This window comes from Protopterus annectens, chromosome 12.part0, assembly GCF_019279795.1.
Source record: "Protopterus annectens isolate FY-2018-M chromosome 12.part0, PAN1.0, whole genome shotgun sequence".
In the NCBI taxonomy this organism is placed as follows: domain Eukaryota; kingdom Metazoa; phylum Chordata; order Ceratodontiformes; family Protopteridae; genus Protopterus; species Protopterus annectens.
The window spans coordinates 1,035,334,874-1,035,346,973 of record NC_056746.1 but is presented as its reverse complement, the minus strand read 5'-3'; the positions used below and the strand labels follow the sequence as shown (position 1 = coordinate 1,035,346,973).

The 12,100-nt window shown below is 39.6% G+C and overlaps 1 protein-coding gene across 1 annotated transcript in view; it reads right to left on the bottom strand.

Annotated features, from left to right (window-relative positions):
• Nucleotides 1-10,991, bottom strand: part of CASS4 (Cas scaffold protein family member 4) — a 340,933-nt gene extending 329,942 nt beyond the window's left edge. The window contains exon 1 of the mRNA XM_044090045.1: nt 10,904-10,991. Within this exon, the coding sequence (XP_043945980.1) occupies nt 10,904-10,936 (33 nt within the window). The 5' untranslated portion in view covers nt 10,937-10,991. The remainder of the gene's footprint in view (nt 1-10,903) is intronic.
• Nucleotides 10,992-12,100: the final 1,109 nt, after the last annotated feature.

Genomic DNA, 12,100 nt, shown 5'->3' with positions numbered 1-12,100 from the left:
TGTGAAGCAAATCTATATATATATATATATATATATATATATATATATATATATATATATATATATATATATATATGTATATATATATATATATATATATCTGCAATAAATAATTAAACCACAAGGAAAACTGGTACTGGTACTTCATGAGCAATGACGTTGCTGGTGGAGACTTTAAAATCAGGAAAAAAAAGAACTCTGAACTGTAGACAAGTTTATCTGAGACTTTAAAATTTGGAAAAAAAATACCATGAGCTGTAGACAAACTCAGTTGACACTTACCAAGCATTTATAACTTGTTTAAAAATCAATGTTTATTTATTAAAAGTAAAAGATATTAAATAGATGTGCACTTTCACACTTAACTGGGCTTTATTATATCTCAACGGGGTGTCTAACTGCCCACTGACTACTTGTGAGCACAGTGAAAGCCTGCCTGCATCCATTGGTTCAGGAGTCTAAGGCATCATGATTAATTGTGAGCACAGTGATAGCCTGCCTGCATTCACTAGTTCAGGAGTCTAAGACACTAATACATAAGGTTTGCACCTGTGAGCCAAGAAGCCTCACACATGTTTTCCATTCAGAAATGAGCCATACCATAACCTTTTGATGAACATGTTAGTGTCAGACTGTCATTATGGAACTAGACATAAATGTTGTGCATTTTCTAAATGCCTGTGCTCCACCAGGGTCAGTCAGGTGGTTGACATTTGACACAAGGACCATGCTCTCTCAGGGAAAGGAAACATTCTTGAAGGCACTTGGCACATTTGCTCACAGCTGACCTCTAGCTGTCTGATTGCTAGGTCACCAGAGTCATAAACAGAAACCCAAACAATATGCTTCTGGGATGGTGATGTTGTTATGCTTTGTTAATAAAGTGACTGGAGTCCATCTGCACACATCCAGTGTGATGGTATTCATTCAGCAAAGACAAAGCTATTGACTCAGAAATTTCCTTTAGGAAGATAATGACCTATCTTACGATTTTTTTGTCTTTTTCTGTTCTGTGTCTGCTGTCATCAAGTCTCCCTTCTTCTCAAGCTCATTATTCAGTCAGTAATGTTTTTCCATTATTCCCTACCCCCAATAGCTCCATGGTGTGCTCACACAGGATCTTCACTCAGATAAACACTGAATCTGGGAGTGTGAGGAAGCGGGGTCTGTCTGCACACAGTAGTTCTTAATACTGGGCCACACAGTCCTCAGTTATGGGGTACACAACCTGCTCATCATGCAAGTTTTACCCCTCCATGCTCTCTTTCCAGCAAAACTAAACTGTCCACTGGATACCACTGCTGCAGCAAAGTGGGCTGCCACCCTCTCTTCAGAATCAGTTAGCTGCCACTGGGTGCTCACTCTCCCCTGCTCCAGTTATCAGTTGCTAACTGATTCTGGATTAACTGGATCACAGCCAGGGCTTTATCTCTCTGTACCATTGAGTCAGACAGCAACTAATCCTAAGACTATTTTTATTCAACTCCATATTTGGCTTATAAATTTAGGTTAGGATGGTTAATTGATATGAATTAGTTTACTTGGCCAGCGCTATGAAACTGTCAACTTTATAACACATTACACAGTTTACCTCTCATGTGTCTTATGTATTGTACTGTTTTCTAAGATCTGATTTTGCCTTCGAATGTTCATTGTTTCTGAAGCTTTGTGAGCTTATGAGACAAAGGTTATATATGCCTGTCATACATATGTCCCTGTTAAGACTAACAAAAAAGGTATTAATGTGTGAATTACTTATACGCTGTGTTAGGATGCATCTTCCTCTATTATTTTGCAAAAAAAAAAACACTTATACCAGTAAGGGTTTTTAAAGCAATTTCCAAAGGCGTATATTTCTTTAAATATGGATGCATTTACTTATTGACATATTTATTTCAAAATGGGAGAAGGTACTTGTCTGTGTTTAGTGTGCTGTGGGCTCTACAGATTAGAACAGCAGAAAAGCTCATTCTGACAAAGATAGACATGCAACATTTTTTCATCTGCATATGGATTAAAATAAAAGCATATTTCTATATCAGGAAAGAGATTCATTTCCACAAGCAGCTTTCAGACTGGCATACAGTACAGTGGCTACTGCACAGTTGGATTTCACTTATTATGTTTAGCGGGTAATGACTTTGCTTCCCAAGAACACTGTTAGCACTGAATATGTAGGCCAGGCTTTATTTGCTGTCTTGACAAAACTAATTAAAATTAATCAAAAGTATAATTCTTGAACAGCAGTATTTCTTAACAGGGAAACAAGGGTTGCATAACTTCTTTCGTAAAACAATCTTTCATTCAATGTTATTTTGCATGTCGTGGTATATTTTCCCACTTTTCTTAGCCTGATTTTGGCACAGCCATCCCATGACTGACTGCCATATGTGGCATCACCATTTACACTACATGTTGGGCATTTGGGCTGAAGTTGTGGGTAAACAAAATGAGTATCATGTGATAAATATTTATGTAGTGTTTACTGTCTAAAAGAGTGTAGGCTAGTAGCTGCAGTATTGTCCCACCTCAGATTTGCTGTCTCTGTGCATGTTTCTTTTTGCAGTGGTTGTTCTGAGCACATGCCCAGGTTAGCAGAAGCCTTTCTTTACCTTCGTGGCAGGATTGTGTTGATTGGCTGCTGGCTGCTGGAGATTGGATGGTCTAGGGCTTGGAGTAAGCACTCATTGGTTCTTTAGAGCTTTTTCTTTTTAAAAATGGTTTAAGGTTGTATCTTCTGGTATTTTAGCCCTAACGTTGAGAGGAGTTCTGTCTATACACACTGAGCTGAGTGGCGGAGGAGTATTGACTACAACTCTGATCTGAGATATATAACAATAAGTATCCTGTTTTTTTGCTTATTTTTACTAGTTATTGCTTCTAGCAATTTATATATAGCACTTTTTATTACCTGCTGCCATACTTTTTACTGTATTTTATTGCTATTAACTAATCTGCATGGCTGAAGTAAAATTGTTTGCCTTACACGGCCTGATAAATAAGGTTTTTACTGTCACATTGTTTGTAAAGGTTTTTAGGTAGTTTCACTGTGTGAAAGATATTAACTGGAAATTTTCTGTACTTGTTAAGCACCTGTTTGTTCTGATTTCCTGCCAAGGAGTGTATGATATAACTGATTTGTTTGCAATTAAAAGCATTATGTAGAGTCCCCTTGCTCCGTTATCTGTTTAAAAACTTTCATTTTGTGGCTCACTGCTGTTCTTCTGCTGTGATAAACATTTCTGTAGTGCTTACTGTCTAAGAGTGTAGGACAGTAGCTGTAGTATTGTTCTCCACCCTCCCTCCCTGTTGGTGTCTTGCTGTTATACTTGGTGGCTTTGCAGTTGCCCGCCCCTACTGCAAATTTGATCTGGGGCACTCCTCCCAGTCTAGTGTCATTAGCTCATTCTACGTAACACAGTGAGAACATTTGAGAAGGCCAACCCACTTAGTTTCCTAACCTTAAATTATCTTCTGCTTCTCCTTTATCCCTTTCCTTTACATAAAAAAAAAAAAACGTTACTAGAATCTCCCTGTGTTCTGCTTAACTGTAACAAAAAAAGTATGCTTGTTTCCTGCCTTTCCTGTAACTAGTCTAGTCCAGATACAGATTTGCTATATCCAGGACTGTTTGTAAGCTTTTGAGCCCCCCAAGCTTGTCTGTGTTGGAGGGAAGCCTGCTAGCTTATCAGTGGGAGTGGTAAGCACTAGGTAACCTATCTACCACATAAGGAGTGGTTTCTGGCCCAGAAATTGTAGTTATTTGCCATTTGGGCAATTTTTCCATCTCTCTAAACATTCTGATTTAAAAGCCTGCATTTGCACTTGTTTCTTTCCTGCAACTAGTCTAGTTCAGATACAGATTCTTAGTTTTAGCACTTGAATTTGCTTATTCATGCTCTGCACTTGTTCAGAATTTGTTGTAAGCACTAAATAAGCTGCAAATTACTACAGCACTCAACCTTCCTCATTACCTAGAGGAAAACACTTTTTCTACTTGCTTTCCTCACTTGCTTAGAGAAAAACAGCTCTTGTACTCACTTTCCTCACTTGTCTAGAGGAAAATAGTTTCTTATTCAGGCATGTCCAAGGGTCAGCTCCCAGTGTTCTCTCCTGTCTATCTGATGAATCTGGACATCTTGGGGCAATGTAGCGATTGCCTCATGTACACAGACAACCCTCTCCTCCTACTACCCAACACTACAACCTGTGAGAGATGCACTTATCTAGCTAAACTGGAGGTAAAACTCTCTCCAGCCAAGACTGAACTTGACAGTCAAGAGGAAAAGCTAAACACTTGCACCACACCACACTCATCACATAGTCCCACTAAACTTACACCACCAAAATCCACACATAGAAACACAAAAACATTCACAGATGCTCTCAATAATAATCTGCTCAAGCAACAGAGACCTCCAAAGCAGAAACGCAAGCAGCCTCCACCCCCCCAACACAAGCCAAATGACACATAGCCCACAGACTCATTGTGACACTCAACCACAGCCCAGAAGGCAAAACAACGTACCCAACACACAAGTCATAGGTGACTCTATAGTCAGGCACACTGATGTCCCACTCACCAGGCTAAACAAGGAGAAGGTTACTGTCAGCTGCCTGTTGGATGCCAGGATCTACCACATAACCCGCACACTCAGGTCACTCCACAACAAGTACAAATATGACTCTGTCATTGTCCATGTTGGTGTGAACGACCTGAGATGTACCTCCCTGGACTACATGAAAAGAGACATGGAAGAGCCCTCAGATCTTGTAGCCCAGGCAAGTATGAGCCTAGCCCTGAGTAGCATCCTGCCATTGCCCAGAATGATACCGCAGTACAAGGACAAAATGATTGACTTCAACAATTGGCTAAGCCTCTGGTGTCATTCTAAGGGGATACAGTATATGTCTGCCTGGGACGACATGGTCGACAGACCATGATGCTTTGCCAGAGATGGCCTGCACCTGTCACCCCTGGGATTCTGGATACTGGCTAAGACACTTGCCGCCACTATAGTGCCTTTTTTAGGCAAGGTTCAAATGACAAATTCACCACTGTAACAGGAACAGGCAAGCAAAAACTGAGGGTAATGCTATTCAATGCAAGAAGTCTCAATCTCAAAATGCACTCCCTCGAGGCACTCCTTAAAATGGAGAGCATTGATATCTGTGCAGTGACTGAGACCTGGTTCAAGGCTCCAGAGACCACCCCTGCATTACCAGGCTATAACTCATACCACACTTTTCGGCCATCTATCCTGGACCGGAACACCAAAGGTGGAGGTGTGTCCATATTCATTAAGGATATCCACACCTCCAGTTTAGTTGCTCAGCATAATGCATCTAAGGTTATCCAAGTGCCACTAACTCTGGGCAAAACTGCAATCCAAATTGTAGCTTGCTACAGATCCCCCACCATGCCCCAGGATTCCCACTCCTCTTTTCTTGATATACTGGAAAATATTGGGGTTCAACCAAACACCCTAATAATGGGTGATTTCAACTACCCCACCATTAATGGTTAAAACTACTCATGTACCAACTACTTTGCTCAACGCTTTCTGGAATTCATAAATTCCAATGCCCTGGATCAACTTTTCCACACCCCCATCAGGGGCAACAATATCCTAGACCTAGTCATTACCAATATGAGTGACAGGTGTGCCACACCTGAAGTCAGCTCCTCGTTGGTCAGATCCGACCATAAGCTAATCACCCTAGATATCCACATCCCCCCCATTAAAGAAATCATGGTAAAAAACTTCTCCAAAGTCAACTTCATGCTTCTTAAGACAGAAGTGGTGAACTTCATGACACCCATGCAGATGGACAATACAGTTACGACTGCTGAATCCTGCACAAATGCACTCCATAAGCACTTACAGGAGTGCATGGATCATGCTATCCCAAACATAACCAAAATGCTATCCTCCAAAAAAAGGAAGCCAATCTGGTGGTCCCCTGCCATAAACAAACTCTAGAACAGAAAGAAGAAACTGTTGGAAAAGAGAATAAAATCCCATGAGTGGAGGAGCTCCCTGGTCGGCCTCAGTAAGAAGCTGAGATCCCTTATAAGATCCTCCAAAGCTAGCTATGAAAACAAAATCACCACTGATTCTAAGAACAACCACAAAGCATTCTATGGCTATGTCAAGAATCTCAATGGCAACACCCAGATCTGCTCTGAGTTACAACACAACAGCACGAAAATTACAGAACCAACTGATTTTGCCAACATCCTGGCAGATAGGTTCATTGCTAACTTTACCCGTCTCTCACCCCCTAAAGGACCCATATCTATACAGGAAGAATGCAGAGTCCCTGTAATCACAACTACACAGGTAAAGCTGCACTCTCTAAAGCCAAAAACACAGCATCCATGGGACTGGACACCACCCCAGGCTGCATTTTTCACGAACTTCAGAATGAACTGGCTCCTACCTAAGCACCATGTTCAATCTTAGCCTCATGTCAGGTTTTGTGCCAACTGAATGGCGCACAGCAACAGTTATCCCACTCTACAAAGTAGGAGCCACCACAGGAACTATCACCCTATTAGCCTGACGAGCTTGGTCTGTAAGGCCATGGAACATATCGTCATGGAACTCATAAACAAAGACATTGGTAACCTCCAAACTCTAGACCCCACCCAGTTCAGATTTGTGAAAGGTAGATCATGCCTCCTGAACCTAATTGACTTCTTTGAGGCAGTCACCAAAGCCGTAGATGAGGGCAAGGTGGTTCACACAGCCTATCTTGACCTCGCCAAGGCTTTCGACACCATCCCCCATTCTGGAATTATAGCTAAACTCACTAAACTAGGTATAAATCCCTACATCACAACATGGGTTGCCAACTGGCTCACTGACAGAACCCACAATGTAAAAGTTGCAGACTCCAGATCTGACTTCAAACCAGCAAACCAGGGACAAGCGGAGTACCACAGGGTTCAGTCCTGGGACCTCTCCTGTTTGCTATCTACTTCTCTGAAGTACAGGGTAACACAGAAGGCCTTTGCCTAATGAAGTTCACAGAGGACTGCAAACTAGGAGCCACAGTCGAGTCCCCAAATGATGTGGACATCCTACAGAAGGGCCTCACTGAGACAGATGCCTGGTGTCAGAGCCATGGCCTCAAGCTCAATGCCAAAAAGTGCATTGTCATCCCCTTTGGTAAAAACTCTTTACCCATGAACTACCACATAGGCGGCAGTCTACTTAATGCTGAATGTGTGATAAGAGACCTTGGGGCTCAGGTGGACAGTAGTCTCTCCTTTGATAATCACATCCCCACAGTTGTCAGGAAACCCTTCTACATTGCACATCTTATCACAAAAGGGTTCTCATCCAGGAAAAAAGAGGTCATTGTTCCCCTCTACTTGACACTCATTAGACCCATTATAGAGTACAGCGCCCCTTTTGGAATGTACCTCACAAGACATCTGCAGCAGCTGGAAAGGCCAGAGAAGTACCTCACAAAGAGGATTACTGGCCTCAAACAGATGCCCTACACTGACCATCTCAAAAAAACTCCAGCTTTACTCTGTAGCATATCACCTACTCCGAGGTGATCAATGCCTAACATATAAAGCTATGTCAAATCCAGAGCTGTTGGACATGCTACACCTAAAAAATCCCAAGCCCTCCAAGCTACATGCTCTAGGAACCTAAACCTTGTCACCTCAATAAACAGGACATGCTGGAGGGATAGATTCCTGTCCCAGGGACTTCCCATACTCTGGAACAAGCTACCCATCTATGTCAAGTAATGTTTCTCATTAGCACTCTTCAAGAAAAATCTTGATGAGTGGATGGGAAATAGGAAATACACCCTGAGGATCACTTCTGTGGCTCTGCTCAACAGGGGCACAGGAAAATAACTTTCTTGGGTGGCATAAGCCAGGGAACCTTGAGGCTAGGCTTACTTAAGCCCTTGGGCTGATAGCCTAGTGCCTACCTATGAACCTATGAACAACAATCTGAAGAAAACTTTATTGAAAACAGTCTTGCTCACAAGCCTGGAGGTAAATCTTTAAGTGAACACTTGCAACACTAAAATCTTCTTCACCTGTATTACAATAAACTATCTCAGATGCGGTCATATTTGTTTCACAACTACACACAGCAATGCTGATGGCACCAAGAATCTCATTTATGTTTTCATGTGATTAGCTATTCAAAGACAGCCAGTTTACAAAAGTATTTGTTGTAAAACTGATTTAAAAAATTCTGTAGTTATACAATTGAAAGACTTTACTGAATGCACTAAATTCAGATGAGTAAAGAACAAGAAATATCTAAACAAACAGAAGCCCATCTCATCATACACACACACACACACACACACACACACACACACACACACACACACACACACACACACACACACATACACATCTATCTATATATCTGTCTATAAGCATCAAATAGTTGCCTGAAATGTGGAAACAGTTCAGCTTGGCAATCCATACCTGGTGGGACACCATGATAGTCCACCAGGACAAACATAAAAGTGGAAGTGGGATATGACAGATGGTAGCAGTTCAGATGAAACAATGAGCAGATGTTCAATTCTGAATCAAGGGCATAAGCAGCCTGAGCTCTAAGTTAAAAGAAACTTAGCAGCAAAGAAGACTCCTTTTTCAAATCTTTATTGAAGATAATCATGATAAATGCTTTTGTCAATTACAAGACTTTTTAGAGCTCAGGAAGCTTATGTTCTTCATTCAAAACAACATTTGGTCATTGTCTTTCATCCAAATTGCTACCATCTGGCATATCTGGCACATCCTACTTCCAGTTTTATCTATTTATCTATCTATCTCTCTATCTATCTATCTATCTATCTATCTATCTATCTATCTATCTATCTATCTATCTATCTATCTAACCTTTAGTTAACTGCCCCTTCCCCACTCTTGTTCTAACCTTTCCTTGTTCTGTATGAAGCAGCTTTGTGCAAGTCCTATAACTTACTGTGTATGGTGAGTTCTTTCACAAAACACAGCCAAGTATCTGTTGACTCAGCTGAGCTCTGTGGCTAAAAAGCTGCATTCCAATAGTACAAAAGAATATTTCTGGAGAGGCAGATGATTTTTGTGAGATAAAGATAAAGGACACAACAATAACACAGTTTAACTAAGATGACTGCATCTGGAATGACTGCATTTAGATTTTGATGCTAATACCTCTTAAGTTAATTTGTCCTTCCAACCAAGCCATAAGCACTGAATATGATTAATACCCACTGAATATGATTAACAGTATGTTAATGCCAGTCCCAAACTAACCAGGAAGGTGTAATTACAGTGAGCACAAAACAACACAGAGAAAAATTGCACAAGATAAACAGAAACTGAAACACACAAAATAAAGGCACATCAAAATCTGGAAAATGCTTCTATGTACATCAAGGCTTTTCTTCTCTGATTCCCTAGCCTCCATTAGAGTAGCAGGGTTTTCATATGCTTGCACACTCAACAGGAATACAAACAGATTGCACGTTATATAAATTACAGACTTATTAGCTCAGCAGCTGTGGTACTCAAGTGGTTCCTGAGGATTTTATGCCAGCAACTGTATTCTGTATTTATCTTAACATGTGGCTTCAGCCATACCTAAGCAAAGAGATGAAGCAGCTGCATAAAACTTTGCTATAGGGAAATTAGTTCTTCTGAATATATATATATATATATATATATATATATATATATATATATGTGTGTGTGTGTGTGTTTTCTTGTGTTTTTTCTATCTGCACACACTATTGCTGTCATTATTATGACAAACTCTGTTAGAGCTGGGTTACTTATACACAATATTTGAACCTTAGGGACACTAAGGTTACCCTTAATAATTCACTATGGAGAGTATATTATTTTACGGAAGAAATGGTTTAGTCTCACTGTCATCTGTTTTATTATATATGATATTATATTCATGCAACAAAAATGCAAGACTAGATGCTTACTTTGCATTATACTTATAACACTGATCATAAGCAATGCCTTTGTATTTAATACGATAAGGAGTAAAAAGTACCAAACACAATAAAGTTGCAAACTATGCATGCACGACTGCTCCAATCACTGTCAATGAATAAGATATGTTTAAGTGCACTTGGATTAAAGCCTTTGCTGTAATTTACATAATTTTTATATGAAAAACAGAAAAGTATATATTGCTTGTTATTGCCATATTACTTAGGTCTGATAAACCTCTGAAAAGGGCAAAAGCACTTGTATTTGGTTTTAATTTAATACACTGTGGTTTGCAGAAACAATCTAGCCCGAATCCTTTTTTCTAATGTTTAATAAGAATGCAATGTATCTATGACATGGATCTTACATAATAAGTTTTGGCAATGGTCTATTTCGATAGTTTACTGATATCAAGAGTAATCATTCCTTTACAATTAGTTTTCCTTTTTCGTGCTTTGTTCTTCCTAAGTATCTTTAAGGCTGGAAAACTACATTTTTCTCTGTACTGAATTATGTTCTTTCTGTCTGTCTTACTCTTGCTCTCTCTCTCGTTATATAAATATATATATATATATATATATATATATATATATATATATATATATTTATATATATATATATATATATATATATATACACACACACACACACACACACACACACACACACACACACACACACACACACACGCGTGCACGCGCACACATTCATATTTATATATATATATATATATATATATATATATATATATATATATATATATATATATATATATATAGTATTGAGACAACTATCTGTTCTATATAACACACCTGCTAGTGATACAAATATGCAAAAGTTTATTTTTGCATCAGTAAGTTTTACAGCTAGTTTTAACCACTCTAAGCATTTAACATCTAACAGGAAGAGACTCTTACCTACCTTTGTACTTAGACCCTTTAAGTATGTATCCATCACTAAGTGATTCTGTGACTGTCTGCCTATTCTGTGCTGTGCAAATGTAACCGTTCAGGCTGTGTCTCGGCTATACTTACAACTGTTGCAGCACTGTCATGCTGTGTCAGAGCTATTCCTTAAAATGCTTTCTGATAAGCCAAAGCATGCAGTAACATTTCAGGAAGTAGCATGAAATGTTTTCAAGTCAAATAATACCAAGGAAACAGATACAGCCACAATGTTAACCATATGCTGCAGGAGTCTTTGGTCACTTATGCACAAGAATTTACACAGGATGTCTTTATATTGCTTTTTTTTTCTTCTTTAGGGAAGTGACTACAATAAAAGATCTGGCCTCACAGAAAAAAAGATTGCTCTTGACTAGTCTATATGATATTAAACATTAATGAATGTGTAATTCTGGTAAATGTTTCTTATACATCTCGGGAGTAATCATATAGTAAGTGGGTCTTTCATGTCATACACCTGGATAATCAGCAGTTCTGATACACCTGTGATTGCTGTCACTGTTTCTGTAACCTAGTACTGATACATGTGTGACTGCTGTCTCTGTTTCGGTAACGTGGTACTGATACATCTGTGACTGCAGTCTCTGTTTCTATAACGCAATACTGATACATCTGCGACTGCTGCCTCTGCTTCTGTAACCCAGTACTGATACATCTGTGACTGCTGCCTCTCTTTCTGTAAAGTAGTACTAATAGATCTGTGACTGCTGTCTCTGTTTCTGTAATGCAGTATGGATACATGTGTGACTGCTGTCTCAGTTTCTGTAAAGCAATACTGATACGTCTGTGACTGCTGTCTCTGTTTCTATAACACAGTACTGATACATCTGTGACTGCTGTCTCTCTTTCTGTAATGTAGTACCGATAGATCTGTGACTGCTGTCTCTGTTTCTGTAACGCAGTATGGATACATGTGTGACTGCTGTCTCAGTTTCTGTAAAGCAATACTGATACATCTGTGACTGCTGTCTCTGTTTCTATAACACAGTACTGATACATCTGTGACTGCTGTCTCTGTTTCTGCAATGCAGTATTGAATCATCTGTGACTGCTGTCTGTTTCTGTAATGCAGTACTGATACATCTTTGACTGCTGTCTCTGCTTCTGTAACGCAATACTGATACATCTGTGAATGCTGTCTCTGTTTCTGTAA